This window comes from Polypterus senegalus, chromosome 7 (genome assembly GCF_016835505.1).
Source record: "Polypterus senegalus isolate Bchr_013 chromosome 7, ASM1683550v1, whole genome shotgun sequence".
NCBI lineage: Eukaryota > Metazoa > Chordata > Cladistia > Polypteriformes > Polypteridae > Polypterus > Polypterus senegalus.
Window position 1 is genome coordinate 37,046,475 of NC_053160.1, and position 24,829 is coordinate 37,071,303.

Genomic DNA, 24,829 nt, shown 5'->3' on the forward strand with positions numbered 1-24,829 from the left:
CACGGGTTTTTACACTGTCTTCCTTTAGCGGGACATTGACTTTTTCCAACGTGTGCTTTGTTTCCGCAGTAGTTGGATTTATGAATATGCTTGTATGTATGAGGCGCTTCATATTTTTTGCTGCCTTTTCAATTGTGTAATTCAGTTTTGTTCAGCGCTCTTTGGAACTGTTGCCTTTTATCTGTGCACTGTGTCAGTTCACGTGAGCCACTCGGTGTACATGCATCGAAGGTTCCCAGCTGTGCTGGTGCCATCTCCTGCTATGTCCATGGCTGTATTTAATGTTACCTTAGTCCTGGCACTTAAAACTTTCTCTCGCAGTTTCGCTGAGTTTGTGTCAAACACCACCCTGACCATCTCATCTTCCTCTCCATAAGCACAGTCCTTCACCCGTGAATATTTACCCGTGGCAGTTTGCTATTGGATTGCGCTGGGGACGGCCTTATATGGGCAGGCACTAAATTACAAATGCCAGCGGCAGCCTGTCTATGAACTTACTTTAAAGTGTAGGTTTACATCGTGCTTTGTTTCCGAAGTAGCAGAACTCATGAATATGGTTGTATATGTCACTCGCTCGCTTCTTATTGTTTCGCTGCCTTCTCAATTATATAATGCATGTTTTCTTCAGCGCTTTTTTCAGGTCTTCCTGGTTTTCTATGTACTGCGTGATTACGTGGGAGGCGTGATGATGTCACACGAAACTCCGCCCCCACGGCGTTGAAGCTCATCTCCATTACAGTAAATGGAGAAAAACTGCTTCCAGTTATGACCATTACGCGTAGAATTTCGATATAAAACCTGCCCAACTTTTGTAAGGAAGCTGTAAGGAATGAACCTGCCAAATTTCAGCCTTCCACCCACACGGGAAGTTGGAGAATTAGTGATGAGTCAGTGAGTGAGTCAGTGAGTGAGTCAGTGAGTGAGTGAGTGAGGGCTTTGCCTTTTATTAGTATAGATAGCGCTGTATTTGAGCCATTCATCAAACAGCAAAGTGCGCACATCGATCCCCGAAGGATCTCCATAGAGGCTTGCTGTCACATGTAGATAGTAAATAGAGACTCTGACGTCACGTTCGACTTTTAGCACACTGCGCCCCGACTTTTGCTGGTACTGCAACTCGCGCACGCGTCGCGTTAATTTCTGAAGACCTGCTCAGAGGACGCGTGAAATGAACGCTGGGAACGCGTGGCAGCCATGATGCGGACGCGTACGTGTTCTGAGTGTGAAGTATAAATGAGCCCTTATTCTTCAAGGAAATATGCTACAAAAATTAATTTTTTGTTGAAATATTTTGAATGAGTCATGCTTTTAAAATTTTTCAAATTTCCAAAAACTCTCATTATATAAAAAGGCAAGATTTCTAAATGTTCTATCTTAAAACACAGAAACAGTCAGTGCAAACATAATTACTGATAAATTTGAACATTTCAAATTTACGTAGAGATGAGGTTATTTCAACTTTCACATTTCTGATAGCCGTTTCTGACCACAACACATGTCCCCAGTAGGAATGTAACAATTCACTCTGCTCACGATTTGGTTCTGTTTACAAAACTGGGTTCATGATTCAATATCTCACAATTTTTTAACAAAATCTGAATGTAGAAAACCTGTGATGGAAAAGTTGTTGTTTATTATTATTTTTGAGACAATTGCTCTTCATTGTATTTCAGAAACAACATGTTTTCCTTGCCACTACTTAAACAATATGGTAACAATGAAAGTCTTCTGCACAATAAATAAAAAAGCACAACACACTTTTAATACTATGCTTAATATTCTACTTATTAAAATATTTTTTTCTTACCAGAAAAAGTATGGGGCCAAAAGTAGTGCAAATAATAAAACTAATGACTTGATTGGATATACCTGTAAATAATAAGAGCAAAGCTTAATAATCTCCTTTCTTAGTCTAGGAAATCAACAATTTTTTTTAAGAACACAAGCATGTCCACATTTTCAAGTAGCAACTGTAACCTTTGGGCATTCTCAGTATCTCCTGCAGTTGAAAAAACATGTTCACTTGGAACAGAGGTTGCTGGAGTAGAGAGATATGTTTTGGCCAGTGGAAAAAACAGTGGGTACTTTGGAGAATTTTCACTCCACCATTTAAATGGATAGCATGTCAGTGCTGCTGATTCAATGAAATAATCTCCTAGCGGATCTTCCAGAGCTGACTTTTTCGGTTGGTTTGTTCCAGCTTAGCACCATGTTGTTCTGCTCCCCTGTCTTTTATTACCTCTGTTTTCTGGATCTTTAGATAGCAGAAGTTACAAATTTATTTATTTATTTTTAATATAATAATAATAATACATTTTATTTATATAGCGCCTTTCCCATGCTCAAGGCACTTACAGAATATAAGAAAGAATGTCAGGGTATACAGTATATAGCATTGTACAAACCAAATAATTAAATAAAGAAGATTATGACAGTGAATTCAGAGAAAAAAAAAGCCTAACAAACAACATAATTGATGGTCTAGCACACACACACACACACACGCGCGCGCGCACGCACGCACACACACACAGAGGTTACATGAGCATCTTGACATAGAGATAAACTGAAAGAAGGGTAATAAAGTCAGGTAGAGCTAAATGCCTTCCTGAACAGATGAGTTTTGATTTGTTTTTTAAAGGAATTCATGGAGTCCGCTGACCTGATTAATTTCGGTAGGTCATTCCAGAGTCTGCGCGCTATACAGCTGAAGGCCCTGTCACCCATGGAGTGTAGATTAGTGTGGGGCACAACAAGATTGCAAGAATCAGAGGACCTTAGTGGGCGGGCAGGCACATAGTGATGGAGAAAGTCACTGATGTAGTTTGGTGCAAGGTTATTTAAGGCTTTTTAGGTTATTAGTAGGATTTTATATTCTTTAGGACACATGGAGCCAGTGAAGATGGAGTGGGATGGGTGTGACGTGCTTGCTGCTGCTGGTTCGAGTAAGGACTCTTGCAGCCTAGTTTTGAATAAGCTGGAGCTGTGATATAAGATTAGATGGGGCACCTGCCAGCAACGAGTTACAATAATCGATGCAGGATGTGATAAAAGCATGGACAAGTTTCTCAGCATTCGAAAAGGAATGGAAGGAGCAAACACGGGATATGTTATGGAGGTGAAAGTACGAAAGTTTCTTAATGTGATTTATGTGGGCAGAATTAGAGAGGGAGGAATCAAAAATGACACCAAGATTCTTTGCAGCCAAGGCAGGTCTAATGAGATCCCCGCCAAGATGGACTGGGAAGGAGTTCATTTTATTAAGTTGCATTTTAGTCCCAGTTTGCAGGAGTTCAGTTTGGTTGCAATTTAATTTTAAAGAGTTCTGCTCCATCCAGGTTTTAATTTCACTAAGGCAGGTTGTGAGCTGAGAAAGCTCTGATGAAGTTCCACTTTTAACATTGGAATAGAGTTGAGTATCATCTGCATAAAAATGATAGCCCAGTCCATAGCTATGAATTATATGGCCAATGGGAAGCATATAAATAGAGAAGAGGGCCGAGGACAGAGCCATGTGGAACTCCTTTTGTGACTGGTGCTGTGCTGGACATGCTGTTGCCAAGACTAACAAACTCTCTCCTAACAGTCAGATAGGACTTGAACCACTGGAGGGCAGTGCCAGAGATACCCAGCATGTTCTCCATTCTGGACAGTAGAAGGTACTGTCTGATAGTGTCAAATGCTGCACTGAGGTCTAATAGAATTAATATGCTGGTTTGTCCAGAGTCTGCTGCCATAAGCAAATCATTGGTTACCCATAGCAGAGCAGTCTCACTGCTGTGCTGCGCCCTGAAACCAGATTGAAAGGGTTCCATCAAATTATTAGTGGTTAAGTAATTGGTGAGCTGGGAGGCTACACCACGCTCAAGAACTTTTGGCAGGAAAGGTAAATGGGAAATAGGCCGGAAATTGAGATTGACGCACAATTCAAAGTTTAATATCAATAGGAAAACTCTGACTAGTGAGGAACAATATAGTCAGGTTAGAAGTCATGATATGTCCAACATTTAACAATCAAATCCCTGAAGTCTAGGAAAAATTTGTAATGCCAGGTCACCTTAAATTCCCTCACATCTTGTCATCAGTGTCTTTGTTTTGCAAATGTGTCAATCAGCACTGGCAGCAGGCAGCCTGCTCATTCATCCCCCACCAAGGCAGCTCTATGTTGTCCTTGGGGTCACTAACATCAGTGCCATACAGCATATCTATTTCACATGCATTTCTACGTATCTCTGTGCTTGAGGGCTGGTTGTTGCTGCTCAACATAACGATTTCCATTGTACTATTTCATTGTAATATGTCGTCGACTATCAGTGTATGTGACAGAAGGCCCAGTAATTTCTGTTTGGCAGTGAACATAGCTGTAGCTGTCGGGCTCAGTGAAAAAAGTGACAGCCTGTCTTACTCAACCAAGCAGACGACCAACACGTGGTACGTCTAGCCTGCCTGGGAAGCCAAATTCTGTGTATGTGCAAAGCACCTGATATGAGGGCAAAGCCCAGCCTCTCTGACTGTTGCATCCATGTTATTTCATTATCTGTAACAGGGATGATACAATTAGCCCTTTTAAGCACTCACTCCAAAACAGCATATTTCAGCACATCAGCAATGTTACATCCAGAGTGGGTTTCAAAAAGAGGCTGAGTTTGAAGCACAATACCATTATTTCCTAGGTCGCCCTGTAGGTCCAGCTGTCTGTAGTTAGTGCGATACTCTCTGCCTTTTTCAGTGATTCTTTCACACTCATCTTAGCCTCGTTGTGCAGGGTCAGCAATACAAAACCACTAAAGTGCAGGCATGAGGGAATGCTGTACTTTGGCTCTATCATGTGTATGAGCAGCCAAAACCCCTCAAAAATGGTCTCATGTCCTTCTCAATAAGAACACCAATCCACCTTGTTATTTTTTGGCCCTTACAGTCGACCTTGGAAGCATTGCTGCAAATACATTTGTCAGATGTTTGGCCTTTAGGCAAGTTCTTCCTTGCAATTGCTTCTTTGCAGGTGGTGATTTGTATTTGTCACTGTGATGGCGTTGTACATGGTTCAGCATGTTTGCCATGTTTGCTGTAATGTATGTCAAAACTCTCTTGCTGTGCTTGCCTTATTGTCATTGTCATTGTCTTATGAACTGTCTTCACCATTTTCTGTTTTAACAGGAACTCCAAAACAATGCCAGATAGCAGATTTAAAAGATGACGTGGCATCTTCAGTTTCTACTTTGTCTAACTCCATCATTGTTTCAGTTGCTCTGCACTTAGCTACACACTTTCAAACTAAAGCCAGGGCGTATTAATGTATGTATGACACTCACTGTACCCTCTGTAGTTAAAAAGAAGCATTTAAGAAAAAAAGAGCTGCATACTTTTTGTTAGTGCTTAGAGAAACTGTGCTCAACATCAATATATGTGCGATGCATTTCATGGTAAGTTTGAATCGTGAAATTTTGTAGTATAAAATATTGTTACATAACTAGTCCCCAATACATATTATTGAATCATCAGTGCAGATGGACTTCAGCATCAATTTTAACACTCTATGGATACTTCTTTCAAACATTTTATATTTAAGAATCATGAGCTACAGTTCGCTGTAAATCCTCCACAACCTACAACTAAAATAGCACTAAAGTTTTACATCCCATGGGTAGGAATCTGACATCTATTATAGGATTGTGGTGACTAAAACTGCCATTTTGGCACAGTTTTAATATGCAATACAGTATAAAATACCATGAAATACTTGTATATTATGTACTTTAACAATATTTGTAGTTACATTATATTCACCAGTGCCCAACTGATATGAATTTTTTGGACTGACAGTGATATTGATTTAATGTGTGGGCAGCAAATATAGTTTATTAATGATACACATTGTGCTGATTTTACTGGTGTGTTTTAAGTATTAGTTTTCCTAGGAGAAATGTAAATGAAAACAGACATTAAATGTTTGATACAGTACTTGCTTATGAACATGTTTTAATGTAACATTTAAACTTTATTTTAATATGTTATTAATGATATTTCTTGGAAAAACTGTAATGTTCTTTAGAGATTAGTTTCACATCCCTAAAAACATGCCTGCACTTTAACTTGAACATTCTTAAATTTTCTTTAGTAAGCAATAGTAGAAACAACAAATTTTATGAAAGACTGGGTAATTATTAAAAATGTTTAAACTATTTTATAAAGTAGATACTTATTTAGATAAAGTAGTGACATTTTAATAACTGTCTGATTATTCTTTATTATCACCCTTTTTCCATACTGTTCATCTAAGTAAGTGCCAGACTGAACTACTAAACCACAACTAAACCCTTTGTATAATTTGATATCAATCTTTCACATTGCAACTGAGGAATTATAACCCAGTCTTCTTTGCAGAACTGCTGTAGTTTAGTTAGACATTGTGGGGAACAGCCCGGACACAGACAGGTAGACATTGTTTTAAATCACCAGGTCAAGGTCTTTGATTAGGCCACCTTAATTTTGTTTCTTTTAAGCCACTCAGTTATAGACTTGCTTTTGAGTTTTTGGTTATTGTCCTGCTTATTGATGTCAAAAGAACTGATATTTCAGTACTAAAGTGCTAAGTTTGATACTAAAGTTCCAAAAACGTAGCTAGCTTTTAGACAGTACTGAATGTAGAGGCGTTAGATTAAATTGATATTGGGATTTTTTATCGATTCTTTCGCGTGGAAAATCAATTTTCAAGAACCTAAAGTAATTGACAAATCTCCTAGTTCATTAAGTATGTTAAATGATTTTGTAGCAAGAAACATCGAGGCAAGATTTAAACAAATTGGATGTCTGGCTTGTCTGTATCGGTGATGAAACGAGTTGCTCTATTTGTTAATAACAAAAAAAAATTGTAGTGTTTCAGTGTGCTTCAAAGGACAAGGTGCATTTCCCTATTAAAATATAATGTGCACTGATTTAACATAAATGTACAGTATAATTGTCCAATCACACAGCTAGTAGAACAATCAAAACACCATACTTAATTGACAAATAAGAATCTTTAAACACTGAATTTATGTCAGTTGTTTGGCTTTTAAAAGCAAAGTACTTTCATACTGTAATCTGCAAGTGAAAGCACACGTCATATATTTGAGTGGTACATTGAGAAATGTAATGCTGTCTCACAGTTATAACTATATTGAGTGCATGTAATGACAGCCCAATTCATTTTTTAAATTCTGGATTTGTACACAGGCATAAGCAATAACAAGTCTGATCTGTCTTGTAAGAAAACAGCAAAAAAGGCAATTTTACAAGGGTTCTGAAATAAAGGATTAATATAAAGGAAGCTTTAACAATGAAACAAATGTTTAAAAAAATAATTTTTTTTTTTAGAAAATTAAACACCCTTAGTTTCTGACATTTGAATTAATTTGATTAATCTGTTAAATACTACTCTTTAGTAATATTAACCAGGTAATTATGCATATATAAATCTTACAATTGCAAATATTACATGCCTAACCAATTGGTTTTCAGATAAACCAGCATTTAACTGGTTAAACTTGTGAGTAAACAGCCTCATTGGGCCACATGTTTTGGGAGTGCACCAAATTAACATTATTTTTGACACAAATCTTTGAATGCCAATCAGACAGCCTTTGTGTCACAATCATTCCTAACCCATTAACAGCTACAGTATGTTTGGTGTACTTCCAGATGGGCTTAAAGTGGAGAAGGACACATTGATTGTAATTGTCTATACCACACCATTAGCACTTACATTGTACTTGCTTAACTGGAAGAATCCCAACCAACCTTTTATAAGTCAGTGGGTAACTGGTTTTCTATACTATTTCAAATCGGAAAAAATCTCATTTTCACATAGAGGACCTGTTCAACACTTTTTAAAAATATGGCAAGATCTATTTTATCAAATCTAAGAATAAGCATTTATATTGGGAGAGGAACATTCTCATTTTTTTTTGTTTTTAAAGATTTACTCATGCTGTTGGCTCTCTTTCTCTCTGGTAGTGCATAATTCTGACTTGTTACATTTGACATGATTGTATGGAATTTTGTTTTTTTCAAATAAAATCAGTAAAATAATAATAAAAAAAACCCCAAGAGAACCGGAACAGATATGTGACCTTTGTCTGCATTAATCAGCAAAGAATTTACTGCCCTTATCAGTGCAGTTTCTATACTATGATTTGTTCAAAAACCTGACTGAATCATGCAAAAATTGAATGTTTATTCAAGTAATCATTCAACTGCTTAAAAGTTCATTTTCTTTTCTTTTAGTAAAGAAATGCAGGTTAGAAATTACTGTAAAGTCATCAAAGACAGTGGACTCGATTATTTTTCTTGGGCAAGGGTTTAACAATTGCAGTCTTTAGGTAGTCAGGAACGCCCCTGATATTTAATGATGAGTTAAGTACACTCACAATTAGCACATCATAATCTTCTTTGAAAAAACCTGTTGGTATTGGTTCAAGGGCACAGGTGAAGGGTTTCAGTGGAGAGATTATAATACGTAGTTTGGATAGATCTTTTTCAGTGAAAGCATTTAAAGTTGCTTAAAAATGCATGCTGGGGTTCAACAAGCAAAGGCCTCACAAGCTTACTTGTACTTTTTAGGAGGCATTCCATTGAGTGAGCTGGGTTTAGAAGATGATCAACAGATGAGAATAAAACTTTTGGATTACCAGCATTGTCATTTATAATTTTAGAGAAATAGGACTGGCTGACAAGGCATATTATACAGTATATTATATAATATATTGTTATATTAAGTTATTTGTGCCTTCAGTATTTCATATTGGGTTGTTAATTTAGTTTTTCTCCATTTACACTCGACTCCTTTCTTGAGACGTCCAAGGTATGATGTTGCTGGAGGATTTCTTAACAGTCTTTTCAGGGGCCACTATGTCAACCTCAGCCCTTACATATCATTAAAGTTTTTCACCATACTTGTTATAGTACCCACTTTATTAAGGCAAGCACTACAGCTACTGGTTGTTTAGAATTTTAGCAAACATTGAAGCTGCATATCTATCAAAATACCATTTTTTTTTAAAACAGTTGTAGTTCTCAGTATTTCTACATCAAATAATGTGCAAAAATGGTCTGATGTGCCGATATCAATGACCTGCCTCATGTCAACCTTTAATCCTTTTGAAATTACTTAATGTGTGGTCTGGTTGACATGCTGACTGAGATCAAAAGAATGTAGTAGGTTCATGAATTCTCTTGCTTTCAGGTCACACTGGTTTATCCAGGTGAACATTGAAATCACCTACAATTAGAAATCTGTCATAGATATTATTAGATAGTAAGTCTGAGAATTGCTCAATAAAAGGCACATTATATTTTGGAGGTTTATAAAAAGTCAGTACGAGAGACTGTGACACCCCTTGAACAACCATGGCAAGATACTCGAAAGACATGAAAGTACCAAAACTGGCATATTTGCAGTTTAATCAGCTTGAGCAAATATTTGCTAAACTGTCACTTTTTTTTCCTTCGTGAACTGAATGAACAAAACTGTAATCAAATAACACTGCCACACCATCCGAGCTGAGCCACGTTTCACTTAATCTAAGAAAGTCTATTTTTCTGTTACTGATAAGATTGTTAATGTAAAGAGTCTTGCTGGTTAACACTCAAATATTTAGTAAAGCCAGATTTAAGGTCTCTGAAGAGTAGAGCTGAATCAGAGTATTGAAGCAGCTTGAAATGGGAATTAATTTATTTGTGTTTATGCCCCTTTGTGCAGATTTTTTATTCAAACTATGTTGTTATAGTTCTAATACAGTGCACATCTTCAGAGAGAGAGAGAGGTTGGGAACATGCTCTGAATACATCGTGTTCACGCACCCACCACATGACGAACCACCCTGATTAAGACCAGTGTTCAGCCTTTCAACGGGTGACACCTTGGCACCACACCGGAACAGTGTGAGGTTTTTTACAGTGCCAGTCCTGCCACCAGCCCCCAAGTTTTCCCAACAAATTGCAGGACTGGATGCAGGTTAACGTTATACCCAGAACAAAGCAATTGCAGTTTAAGGGCCTTGCTCAAGAGCCCAACAAAATATAGTCACTTCTGGTATTTATGGGATTTGAACTGGCAACCTTCCGATTGCTGGTGCAGGTCCCTAGCCTCAGAGCCACCACTCTACCGATAAGTATGTTTACGGTTTCATACATCTGTAGGTGAAATGGTAATTACGTTGTTTGCATTTATACAGCTTTGTTCATGTTTTTTAGTTAGACTGTGGTTCATTGTTATAATGCTAATACAGTGCACATTTAAATGTGAACTCGCTGCAGAATTTGCATATCCTAAAGCAGCATTATAGTAGCATTAGGAGTAAAATTACTTAGTCAAGAAAATCCAGTTACCTTTGAGATGTAGTCTGAGAGGACCTGGGTGCTTAATTTGTCTGAATGCAGGCCATAAAGTCTGTATAAAAAGGGGTCTCTCCCAGAAGAGGTCCCAGTTGTCAACAAAGCTGACATTTTACCTCTCACAGAAGGTTCTCATCCATGTGTTTATTGCCAAGAGTCAACTGTTGGTTTCATCTGATCCATGGAGCGATGGAAGTGGACCTGATACAACAATTCTTACAGCTGGGCTTCTCTCCTTCATGGCCTGAATGAGGGATGTGAAGTCTGTCTTCAAGAGCTCTGACTGTCAATATGAATGCCATTGACTCAAGCATGAATAACAATAGTCCTAACTTTGTGCTTCTCAAGGATTGTTGAGGGTCTTATTTCTACATCTTTAACTCGTATGACCAGAAAACATGTCGCAAACTTCTTACTGTCAGGTAACCTTACGTCCAGGTGACTCATGATCAAGTCTCCTATAACAACCATGTCACCACTGTCTGCAGGAATAGCAGAGGAGCGGAGAAAATCGAAGTGGTTGTGAGTGGCAATGCTAAATTGAAGAAGTGGAGATGACCTGAGCTTGGACCCCTGCTCCTGTCCTTAGTGTTCCCAGGTTCCATCGTCGTCATCTGGAGCAAGAGTAAGTGTAAAGGTGACTTGGCCCGGGATTTAAGCAGCATGATGTTAATTAAAGTTACGAAGTCTGTATGAGGCGAACTTTCTGCACAGCTTTTCTGTGAAAAGGAGCTGTTGAATATACATCTCTGGGGATTCCAGTTCTTCGGAAAGCACATTGAAACCCACAGTCAGCCATCGTGAAAGTGACATCACACCAGAAATTGGTGTGACTAAACCATTAAAAGACTTTAATTTGAAAGTTCTTAAGCTATGGAGATATTCAGTACCAGGTGATCAGAAACTCAAGAACCAAACCAAAATGCTTGACTAATTTGTCACTCAAAATAGATTGCTGATTATCAGTAACCAGTTTTTCCTAAACCAAAACAGTACACAAATGTACAGTTGTACTTTCAGGGTAAGATTTGTGACCTTTTAACTATGAGAATGCCAACATATGTTTAATTTGCAGCTTCTCAATCTCGGATGTTGTGAAGCATCTACCGTTGATTATTTAAAGTGCCATTCCTATAACTTAACACAGTGCAACCATTGGAACAATGCCCCTAGCAATCGAGCATAGTGTTGTGGTAATGGAAACACATAATGGCAGAGCCCACAAAAAAACAAAACAAAATCAAGTCACTATGATGCAAAATGTAGTGATAAATATTTATAAAAATCTAGAGGCAATAATTTGCAAAATTAAACATATAGGATGAGCCGCTGATGTTCAAACATTCCAAAGAGTATTGTTAAAAATCTTTGTACAAATCAGAAAATTTGAATGTAACCTATTATCATAAGAAACTTAGCTGACAGGTCAAGACTGTTAGTAACCATATACTTGTGCACATCACTCGAGTTAAAGTGCCTCAAATATCATCTGTGAAATTTTCACTCTGCAATGTATACAGTATACCATTTATGCATCTGTGCAGTTTGTCAACCTACTACAGTCGATAAATAAACAAGTTAATTTAGCCTTGTGTTTCTTCCCAACTGGAAATAAAGGTTATTAAAATATATAACTAGTAAATCTGTAAATATGATTTTTGTGTTTACTAGTAAATTACATAAATATTTGTTTTTTCTTTATCACTCAGATGTAAAACTGATATTTTAGAAGGAAATTATTTTGTATACTGTATTTCATGACTGCACCTTTCTTTAATTTTTTTGCAGATTAAAGCTAGTGATTATGTAGCATGTAGTTAGAGGCTGTAGTGTGGCGAAAGACATTAACCAGTTCCTTGTTGTTGCTGATGTTAAGTTGCAGACAGTTCTATTTGTACCAAGAAACTGCTTTCCACCCGACTCTTGCACTCTGTCTCATCTCCCTTACTGATACACACCATAAGTATAGAATCATCAGAGAATTTCTGCAAGAGACATGACATTTTGTTATATTTATCGTCTGAAGTGTACAGATTGAAGACAAAATGAGACAGAACAATTTCCTTGTGGTGCTCCAGTATTGCTCACCCTCATATCTGAAAGACCGTCCTTGAGCCTCACAAACCTTCTGAACTTAAGGTGTATGGTTTCATCCACCATCAAATCCTGCCCAGCGAGCAAGTCTAGAAAGTCTATTTTCTGTAATATATGCTTCTGCATCATTTTGCAATTAATTCCTCAAGATATCAGACTTGGCTTGCAATTGTTCTAATTTGCCACCTGCTGCTGTTATTTGAGAGTGCAGATGCTCATAAGCTAATGCTCATCTAGAGGTTTTAACCATTCAGTGTGAATGGCCAACGTTGTGTGTTTTATCTTACATGATATCTTCTGTTATCTGGTGTTTAATTTACTACGAAATATGTTATAGTTTACTTTTGCCTTGTATAATTGAACATTTCAGTAATTTAATTAATAATTATTGATAAAACAGTGTATATGCACACACATAAATAATTAACTTTTTTGTTCTTTTCTTGCTTAATTCCTGCCTTATTCCCAATCTTGATATAAAGACTATGGCTTCTGTAACACTGAATTAGACTAAGAAGATTTGAAATAGGACATGCTTAAAGATTACAGGAGAATAAATTATAGTTTGACAATTCTGCATCTTTCATCAGCAGAGGCTTTGACATGCACCTTGGCTAAGGCTTCACAGTAGAATGCCGCCCCTTGCAAAAAAGTGTTGATTTTACTTTTGTTCAGCTAGCAAATTTCAGAGTGCCCTACATTTCTTGTGATTAGTGTAGAATTGAAACACAATGTAAATACTAATAGTGCATGAATGGGAATTGAGTGAAGTTTGAAATATCTGTTATAAAGTTAATGAGACTGAATAAAGGCATTCATAGAGCTGTAACCAATGTACTGAGGGATCCCACAGATGACATTTTACAAGAATCCTTTCATGGTGGAAGGTCCAGCGTGTAATAAAAATGTGGCTATTTTTACAATAAAATTTTCTTTAATGTATTTCTCATGAATTTCATTGTAGAACATGTATACTTTATAGTGTATACATTTAATATTTTACTATTTTTGAAAATATTATTTAGTAGTGGAATATTTTTATTGACAAGAATTGATTATGTTTGATAAAGTTTGAAAATTTTCTGAAACTCTACCTATATTTGACAATACAAAGAAATGTGTTTGTTTTGGAAGACCAGGCAGTAGAAAGTGTTAGGAAATGAACTTTGCTCTGAGGGTATCGCCAAATTTGAAGAGGAAAATCTTATTAGAATTTCAGGATACATAATTATCTTACTAAATTATTGACTTAAGTGAAAAAACCATAGTGGGTGAATTTGATGTGAGGTTTATCTAAGGTTTAAGAAGTGTTTTTACAATTCAAAAACAACTTGAGTTGTATTTCATCCTAAGGTATTGTGATGGGCGGCCGCGGCCATTACCCATTTGGGGACGCCAGCTGGATGGAAGGACTGAGGGAGAGGACATCTGCCAAGCACTACCTGCCCTGGGACATTGGAGGGCAGCTGTGGCACCATGGATTCCCGCAGGGCACGCTGGGAGTTGGAGTTTGGCAGAGGCCTGGATTCCGTGGGGGCCGCCAGAGGGGGCTGCAAAGCCCTACTTTGGGCTTTCACCACACCTTGAAGTGATTCCAGGTCTGATTAATGAGCCACCTGGATCACTCACAGGACTAGCTTGAAAGGAGCTATCTCACTACATTCAGGAAGCCAGAATCGGGTGGAAGAGGACAAAGCTTGCTGGAAGAGGAGTGGAGGCGAGAGAAAGTGAGAAGAACAGTGTGTTTTGTGCTTTGGACTGTGTTGCTGTGGGGAGCTAGAGCAAAGCGCTTCCCTCGGAAATAATAGCATAAGCTGTGCAACACTTGTGTCTCTCTACCTGTCTTTGTCAGATTAGGGTGGCTGTACACGCCCCGGTGGTGCACAGTATATTTTACTCTTGGGTATGAGGCTGTTTTATTGGGTTTTTTTTTGTTTGTTTTTTTTTTTTTCTTTTCTCAACCTAGTCTATCTGGAGTGTTATCCTGAGATATATTAGAAGCTAGCATAATTTCAGCAAAACTTTCAAACATTGTTTAGATTTTTTTTTGTTAAAATTAAGCTGAAATGATCCTACAAAGAAGCTATAGTAACAAAGTAACCAGTATGGCTTCTGTATATGTATGTTAATATTGCATATCTAATTTACATTTGATAATTTTTTGTGGTTAATGTTCAATTTACCAATTAAATGTTATATTTTTATTAAGAACTAAAGTTATGGAGTTGAATAGATCAAATCATTTCTATATTTTATTCTGACAGTTTTTTTTTTTCCCACCCAACACAGAGTTTCCTACTCCGTACACGTTTCAGAAGACTATCCAGGTTAGTAGGAATTTTATGTTTTATGTAGTTTCTTGTTTGCTTTAGTTGATCGCAGTAAATAACATAAAATGTATGTATACAGTAGGTGTACAATTATTGTCTTATTTCACATTTAAAAGTTTAGGTTTTTTTGTTGTGTTGCATGCTTTCCAGTCCAATTCTTCCGCCAGGGTTCAATATAGTTATTACTTGGAACCATCTAATTAAGCCTGTCAGTCAAGGTAATGAAAACCGTAGTAAATATTTGTCTACTGATGCATCATGTGCCAGATTCAGACATGCTGAACAATGCAGCAACAAATTAAATGATTTCATAAACATATATAGTGTAACTTCTTTTTTCTCCACACTTAAAAGAACATTCCACCCAAAAATTATATTGAAATCGAAGATCTGCCTGCCCCCCTCATTCATTGGTGAAGAAACCTGTTTTTAATTCAAACAAACTGTGTTGTGGGAAAGATGTCTTCCCTGCTCAATGAATGGAGCTCAGGAAGTAATGTTTAATAGTAAATTAGCAACAAATGCACACATTTTGTTCATGCAAATTGATATCGGACGTGTGGATTATGCAACGCAAGTTATGTGAGAATTTTATTTCATTTTTTCCAAGGATGTTTTCCCATTGTTCAGCAATGTCCAGTGTTGGCCACCTATCGGCCTCGTTGAGATTGAATATTCAATATTTAATTTCTCCACAAAAACATGACATTACATTTTTTTCTCAGCCACCACTAACCACTTAATGGGGCAAGTAACTCAAAAAAGACATAATTTTTGATTGGAGTATTTCATTAAAGATTAAATATTTGCCTTTTTGCTCTGTTTGGCACTAATGAATGTTTATAAATTTAGTGAGAGACTTTGTTGGACTATAAAAAAAACTACAGAGTATTTAAGGTGTGACACTTTAATATTCAGAACAGTGAAATGTTATACTTGCACAGCTGCTGAGTTCTGCAGTCATTTTTTATTTCCCCATACCATTAAGAGTACTTTTTGGACCAATCTGTATAAGTTAGAGAAGAAAACAGTCTTTCTAATTAGAAAAACGTAAGAGAAAGGTAGACTTACAACAGCAGTTTGGACTTTCAGTGTTATTTTGCATGTCTGATCCAGATTAGCACCACTTTCAGAACTAGAGTGGTACTTGATGAATGCATTTTTCTTATTTATTTTAAGTTTTTAATGTGCAGTGCTGTTTTCTTTTGCTTACAATGTTTCCTGCATTGAAGGATTATTGTAGTTTCTTTTCATGAACTTCTGTGCCAGTTTTCAATGATTATGCAACAGTTAAAGTTAAATTTTATAATAGGTTTTATGTTTTCTGCCTCGTTATTTTCCATTACTAATTGAGGCTTCTCACCCTTTTGTTTCTCCTTTAGTAACAGGGCCCTCTGCTACAGAAGAAATTGTACCAAGCAGTCATGCTCTCAGACAGATTTCTAGGGCTAATTTGGCTTTCTTAACATCAGGTTTTAGTGCCCACATTCTTCAAATGCAAACATTTTCAATATAAAACATACCTTTATGCAGGGCTCCAGACAAAAGTTCACCTTAAGGAGTAGGAGCCAATAACTTTGATCTAGGTGCCAACTAATCAGATGTGGAAAATATTCATCTTTTAGTATTTTACCTTTCTAACCTCCATTTATTTGTGCCTAATTATTTTCCTTCTCTTGTGCAATGCATCCTTCCCTTGTACTTTTGTGTCTGTCTCGATAATTTGAGTAACTGAATGTCATTATTACTTTCAAACTAGATAAATGGATAGATAGATACTTTGTTAATCCCAAGGGGAAATTCACATACTCCAGCAGCAGCATACTGGGTAAGAACCGTGTATTTTATTCAGGATCTGAGTCTGTGTCACTGAATGTCATCATGTTTAAAGTGAGCCAGCAACCTTTTAAATTGCATTTTGAAGAATTTTAGGTGTTCAGTATTCATTTTGTAAGCAGTACACATGGGGCACACATTTCTATGGCTCTGCTCCAGCTGAGAAAACAAGTGTCTCTTCCAGTGGATAGGACAAAGGGCCCTAGTGAAGAAAAAAAATGACAAATAGGTTTAGCTCATTTTAACTGTCCAGCGTTCATTTTGTAAACAGAAGAGCATTTCAACGACAAAGTATCAGCTGTGGAAATGATTGTCACTTCCAGTGGATGGGATAGAGAGACACATTATATATGAAATTGACACTCTTAAGTGAATATTTTGTTTTTGTGTCCCTAATAATCTAATGAATGAAAGAGGAGGATGCTTCTTGTAGTGCCTACATGTTGTGATGGGATGTGTTTTTGACCGATGCCTTAACCTAAGGCAAATTTAAATATCTGTGTACAGTGCAATTTTACTTTAATTTTTTTTAATTTAGTTGTAGCACAGATGGATGAGACCTTGCTCAGTGTTACATATTAAGCTGGAGGTGGGATTTGAACTGGCAGAATTGGTGGTTTAGAATCTTTTGCATTAGGCTCAACACTGCACTCTGCTTTTATGTGATGGATATTTTAATAGAGCATATTTTGTTTTTTAATTCATTTATGTGTCTAGACTAACATTGAGAATTAAATAAAACTCTTAGTTTAGCTAAAGGTGGGAAAAACCTCTGGAAATTTAGAGTAATTGGACACTGCTCTACTAGACTAGACATGAACCACACGCCTGACACTTTTTGTTTTCTTTTATATTGTGTGTTGTCAGAATTGTATCTTCTACATTGCCCTTTAAACACGGGCAATCCAAGAAATTTTTGTTATATTAGTAAGAAAACACAAAATAAGATACAAATGAACTCATCACAAAAGGTTTTATTATGATCTACATTGTCTGTTAAAAGTCAGTTAGTAACCATGGAGGGCCTGATCCTGTCAAACTGGCAATGAAATATGCTTGCTCACAGAAGACATTTAAAAATGTACAAACTGGAACACTTTGTTAAGTCTAGATTTCTAAATGCTTCCTGAGGAAGACCACAGACAGCTGACATTTCAAGCAAAGGTAGTTCTTTTATTAAATCAGAATGATCTTTTCTGTGAATCTAAGCACTTTAAAATACAGTAAGAACCACAACCATCCTTGAGTGTGGCCTCTTTCATCAGGTTATTTCTTTTGGCAGTAAAAAGTGCTTGAAAAAGTTCTGTTTTTTTCCTTCTTTCTGACTTAAATTAAGTTGTATTATGTTTTTGGAGCTACTGTCAATATAAACACTTGTAGTTTTTTGCATTGTGTCTGTAAACATGATATTGACTTATTGCAGATTGATATCATGATATTTTGATTTGTACTTCTTTCTTTGCATAATATACCTCATTATGTTTAGGAGTCGTACACTGAAGGAGGCTCACCCTTGAGTCCTTTTTCTGTGTTCTTTTCTTTCTCTGGTTTTAAACCATAACACTGTCATAGCAACAAAATATTGAATCTGAAATTTGGCAGAAAAATAAAATGCACTATGCAGTAACACCCAGAGCTAATACAGTAGTTTGTCCATGAACTTCCTGATATTCATAATTTGTTTTTCTAGAACAGTGTTAATTCAGATATCTTTTTTTATATAAAGTGTACATTTTTAAATATGAACTATTCTGTCTGGCCAGCTTACTGTTGGCATATCAGGTGGAAGTCTGGCATATGTTTAGGTTGCAATCACAGAAAGACATACAAACATACATCACTGTTCATTTGACAACTGAAATTATACCTAAAAGTTACATTTAAAATTTTCTGAGCAGATGGAATTAAAAACATTGTCTTCCATATTTTTAGAAAATAACTTCTTAATGGAGTGTTCTAATTGCTCTTGGGTGCAATATAGTATTTACTTAATTAAAATGACATCTTCATTTTTTGGAACTATGTTCTCAGATGTGCACATTAGATATTAAATCTTTTTTTCTCTCCATATATTATATATTACAGCTCCTGGGCAGAATTGCCTGCTTTTGTGTATTTTTGTTTTAGTAACTATTGTGTGGGAACTTTCTGATCCAGTTTATTGAACTCTGAGAGCTTTTTTTTAGTTTAAACCAGAATCCACCCAAGTGTAAGGCCAGATTCTGTTTCTGTTCTAAAGGCCAAACATTTATATTAAGATATAACTAAAAATTGTCATGGTTATGGCATATATCATGGTATAATCTATATGCATATACTGTACTTGTACTTTCAAAATTAATCCAGTTAAGGTTCTTCTGTTGGCCCAGCTTTATAGATTGACAGTGGGTAGTTCTACTGTGATTATTCTTTTCATAAGGATTATTTTAATCAACTAAAGCAGTAATAATAATAATAATAATAATAATAATAATAATAATAATAATACTTTTTATTTATGTAGCACCTTTGCTGTGCTTCCTAGAATTTTAACAGGAAAAAACAACAAAAAAAATCAAATACACAGCATTGTATACAAAATAATAACATAAAACACTAAATAAAGATAAACAAAGGAAACGGAACTTTCAATTAGAATAATGGACAATAAACCACAAAAATAAAAAATACAACAATAAAGTCATGAACAAAATAACATAATTTATGATATAAATGCAAATCATCCAGAGCACCTAGACAGAGAGAGAAACTGAAAGAAGGGTCAGAATGTTGGGGTAAAAAACCTTCCCAAATAATTGAGTTTTGTGTTTTATAAAATAATGAATTGTCAGCTGATCTAATTAAATTATATTAAAAATATCTTTATTGTGTAAAATAAAAATAACTGAACAAGAAGTAAATAAACTTATATTACAACTACCATTAAAAAGAAACAATCTTTCAAAAATATGTACTGATTCTAAAAAAAAGAAACAATTATAAAATAAAATTTCAAAGAGCTATTTTCCACAATTCATTTGAATCTCTATTGAACAAAAACAGGCAAGCCTAACTACACTAAGATTGCCTTTCAAAACATCTTTTTGAAAATAAAGAAAAATTTATATAAAGACGAAACAAAAAAAAAAAATGATATCTTAACTGAATAGTGCCTCAGCAGATGCTATCTAACCAAGTCCTGCTGTACAATCTAGTAAAGAACTTTCACATTTGTCACATGATTGATTTTCAAAATTCTCATTCTACTGAAATTGATGTTGGTGGGTGTATTTAAAAAAAAAAAAAAAAAAACATAATTGTATAAAAGAAAAATATTTTCCATTCCATTGCTTTCTAACTTAGAATTTATACAGATTTTCAACATACATGGATCAAAAGATAATCAAAACTAATAAGTAATGCTTATTGATGCCTACATATAACTTTTTCCTATTTTTTCACTTTTTTTTGTTTTTTGGAAGAGTCTGTGCTGCACCATTTCTCTTCCTTGGTGACCTAATGTCACTTACTTTGCTTAATGGTTAATCTCATTATTTGAAGTGGAGCAAATAACCATACTTTTTTTCTCTGCTTCCTTTCATCTTCAACAAACACGGGAGTGGGTAAATTGTCCTCTAAGGTCCACATTAAAATCTAAAATAATTCCTAATGCAAAAAGGAGCAGGTTTGAGGTGATTGGGAGGAGGGACAGGAATACTCTTCAAAGTCTGAAGATACAATTGTAAGCAGTTTCAGAGGTAGGAGGTGTGCGTTGTGAGGAGCACTGGCTGTTTCTGAAGATAACTGGACACTCGCTCACCCCCACATGCCATCTCTTTTGCGACAAGTAACAAAGGCAGCTTCCTGGCATTTTCTACTGTGATATAAATGATTTGTAAAAATTTCTGCCTGTATACTGCACACCCTACCATGAATGCTGAGGATCAAAACCTGGGAGAACCTTATGAGTGTGAAAATGCAGAACAGCAAGAAAAGTTCCCAGCTCAACAAAACCCCTCTTCAACTCAAGTGGAAGCAATACTGGAGTCGGAAAACTACTCTGCTTTCGAGATTGGTGATGATGCAGGGGGTTTCACCAAAAGTCAGATGCACACATAGTTGGATTGGAAAGGAAGCAGAATCGGAGACAAATGATCCACTTTTTAAAATTAGCTGAGGGTTATGAAGTGAGTCAGATTTGTTCAAGAGCTGGTGGACTTTTATTCTGAGGTCTCCAAAGAGTTGTCAGGGAAGTCTACAGAAAATTTTGCTTTTTTGAAAATTTGCAGTAAGTCCATGATGAACTTCTATCTGATTTAGAGAAAGATGCATCACTTCAAGGAGCTTACAATTGTCGTGGAGAGTTTAAATAAGGGAAAGTCTCCAGGAATTGATGGGATTCCAGTTGATTGTCGACAAACATTTTTGATTTTTTTTTTGTGATCTGACCTGTTGCCGGTCATTCAGAAGAGTCTGGACATAGGAGTGATGCTCACTAGTTGTCAGTCTTTTGCCCAAGTCTGGAGATTAACAAGGCCTATTGTACTATCATAAGAATTCAATGATTTAGGCTAGTTTGGTATTCAGTTGTCTTTTTCTTTTTTCTTTTTTTTTTTACTGTTTTACTCTGTGTAAACTATAACTCCACCATGACAAAAGATATTTGCTTTTTTTGCAGAAAAAGTGTTAGGCTTTTCAATATCTGCACTATTGTTGATATTTTTGTCTTTAGGATGTTAAACATAAATGAACGTCATTTCATCATAGGATGTATACAATTGTGCATGTTTTCAGAGACACCTTTGTTCATAGCAACCCCGTACTAGCAGTATCAGTGAATAAAGGATAGCACATGGCGAGTATGTACTGTCATACTAATGTCTTTTATTAATGAAAGGAACTCCAGTAAGAAATTACTGAAAAGACAGAAAAATGCTTCTGAATATATTTTGGCACCATAATGAGTCAATAATTCACATAGCAAGATGCCATGCTGTATGCTGTTCTACTTATTTGATTTAATTAAAACCAATGGAATTAATTTATCTTGCATATTTGTGTTAGATAAAGCAAATTGCTTATTTTCATAGCCTGTTATTGGAAGCTAAGCTATTACCTCTACACTACACAAATGATCAATTTACAATTTTTATTATTAAAAAGACAGTCGTGTGGACCATTGTTTTATTACCAAAGGAAAGATAATGCAGATGATTGCTCAACGTATTTTTTTCTTCTATTGATGTCATGTGACTTTCCTCTAGGTGCTCTGGTTTCCTCCCACTGTTTAAAGACATCATGCAGGTTAGATGAATTGGCAGCGCTAACTTGGTTCTAGTCTGTATGCATCTGTGTGTTCACCCTGCAGTGGATTAGTACCCTGTCCAGGGTTTGTTCCTGCCATGTGCAATATGCTAGCTGTGGTGGGCCGCATCCCTGATCTGGATTAAGCAGTTAGAAATTGACATGACATGATCAATGAATTTTCACTATTTCTTCTACCCTCTTCCCTGCATTGTTACCAACTGTCATTTGATAGAATGGAAACAAAGTCATGAGATTTTCTCTAAATATAATTCTGGCTTCATATGTAAATTAAGTCTTCAGACTGTGCAGGGCTCACCTTCATGCCCTTAGGTTTAGTTAGTGTATGTAGGAAAGTGGCTTGCTTTGCTCGATTAATCTATAGGTTGGAATGCAAGGATTTTGATATTGTCTGCCTCACAAAATGATAAAAATATATTTCTAATTCTTTTTCTTTTATTTTTTATAATTGATTCTAGGTTGTCTTTGATTAAAGTTTCCCATTTGCTTTATGTCACAGGTGTGGCAATCAACATTTGTATTGCACACAATATATACAGGCACTCCGTAGTTATGAAAAGGTTAAAGTATAATCTAGTTTCTCCCTTTAGGTGGTGATTTTCTTGTGTCTTACATTTGTAATCCACTCGCATATGGTGCATAGTGTGATAACAGGCCCTGATGAATGCAGCTTATGTTTACCCGCTGAGTAAATAACTGCCAGCCAGTTTAGTCACAATGAACAGGAAAAACAGCATTTTTAGAAAGCTGTTTATACTAATTGTTATCTCTTACTACATAATAAATAAATATGTGCTGAAAATGTAATTGTTAAAGGAAAGCAGCATATTCATTATTTATAAACTGCACAGTACCAGTGCACAGGGATGCTTATGGTTGTTGTTTTTCATTTTAAATGATGCTTACAGGTAATTTTAAGTTAAAATAAATGTATTTTTGAAAAATACTAAATTGGTACCTGTTTATTTCCAGTAATTAATTTGTACAGCTGACAGTTGTCCCACGTGGCATAGTTGTTTATACTAAATATATTCCAAGTGTGTGTATGTGAAGTTAAGTGATTTGCTCAGTGTGTGTGTGTATGAAGGTATCTGTGATGGGTTGCTGTCCTGTCCAGAGTCTGTGCTAACCTGGATTGAAAAATGAATGGAATAAATATTTCATTTAATGCTTAATAAATGTGAAGTCTTAATTATAATGTGTAATGAATGGCTTGTGAACAACTGTGAATGTGTTACTGCTTCATTATTTCTATATCTTTTCTATTACTTTGATTAGAGAAGCCGATTTAAGGCATACATTATGCATTGTAATTTAATATGCTTGTATGTCGTCACTGGATGTCCTGTACGTCAAAAAACTTGCTGTTGATGAATTGAACTTGAATGAAATGCAAAGTTATACCTGCCATAATTGATGGAATGAGAATGGTCAATATTATGAAGTCAGATCCTGGCAATATAAGATCTTATTAACTAATATTTGTAAATGTAAAAATAAAAAAGGGGAAGGAAAAAATCAAGCAGCAAACAGAAATCTGCATTTTTAATTGCATTTTTATTGTTTTAGTATGTATCCATTAAAGAAAAAGAGAAATATGTTTTATAAATGTCTTGTTTAACTGAAGTATATTCATTTGTTTTTTATAACTATGCAATAACTTTATATATCTTGAATGAATAGAAAGAGATATAATGATTAGTTTTTATAGAAGTTATTTTGCTTACATTATTAATGAAAGTAAAATACATACAGTTTGGGTGTTTTATTTAGACTTCTTATCTGCCTGAACCTACTTGCCATTAACTATGAGTATCTCTGGGGCTCGGAATTCTATATAAAAACATTTAACCACAAGTGTCTCTCGGGTTAAGCAGTTGTGATCCAATGTACAGTGTTGAGCCTGAATAATGCGTGGGGCAGTATACTACTGCCATCTAGTGGGTACAATAATATAATGCTGCAAAAAAAATCATCGGTTTATGCTTCATGCTCAGAACATGTATGTGCATGCTTCATGGCTGCCACACGTTCTCAGTATTCATTTGATGTGTTCTCTAAGCATGTCCTCAGAAATTAATGCAACATGTGTGCGAGTTGCAGTACCAGCAAAATATCGGCAAGTGCAGTTTGTTCAAGTTGGAACGTGATGTCAGAGTGTCTGTTTACTATCAACATGTGACAACAAGCTACAGATCTTACAGAATCAATGTGTGTGCTTCAAGTGTTTATTGAAAGGTTCAATGTGGTGAAGCAAATCATCAAACTTTTTTTTTTTTACCTTCACAACAGCATTAGAATGTATTTCAGCCACAGAGGAAAAAAAATAGGGACACATTGAACAAAAAGTGTTTTTCGTGATTAAAGTGAAAAATTTTACTTTAATCTCATAGTTTATTATGTCATTAAAGTAGAACGTTATAAACGACATATTAAAAATGACCCATTTGTTAATCGCTACATGCTTCTGGGGTTTCCTCCTAAACTGACAGCAGCGGCAGGAAGTGATTGCTACACGGGACACATTACATTTATGATATTCCAGCTCTCTGCACATTTAGAATTCTTAGATTTATACTTGATCTCACTTTCATGATGTTTAAACAATGTACATTACATTTTACAGGTAAATTGTTAACTTCATTTAAATAATTAATACTGTTAATAATTACACATGTGGAGGTGGCACGGTGGTGTAGTGGTAGCGCTGCTGCCTTGCAATAAGGAGTCACATCCCTGGTGTTCCCTGCCTGGAGTTTGCATGTTTACCTGGTGGGTTTCCACAGTGTGCACTGGTTTTTTTCCAAGGACATGCAGGTTTGGGGATTTGGTGATGCTAAAATAGTGTGTGTGTGTGTCTTTATTCACCTTGTGATGAGCAGCATTCTGGA

At 35.8% G+C, this 24,829-nt stretch overlaps 1 protein-coding gene across 2 annotated transcripts in view; it reads left to right on the plus strand.

Annotated features, from left to right (window-relative positions):
- parp8 (poly (ADP-ribose) polymerase family, member 8) overlaps positions 1-24,829 on the plus strand; it is a 199,795-nt gene that overhangs the window by 70,331 nt on the left and 104,635 nt on the right. For both annotated transcript variants that reach the window (XM_039758496.1, XM_039758497.1), the window contains one exon: positions 14,758-14,795. In XM_039758496.1, coding sequence (XP_039614430.1) covers positions 14,758-14,795 — 38 coding nt within the window. The remainder of the gene's footprint in view (positions 1-14,757; positions 14,796-24,829) is intronic.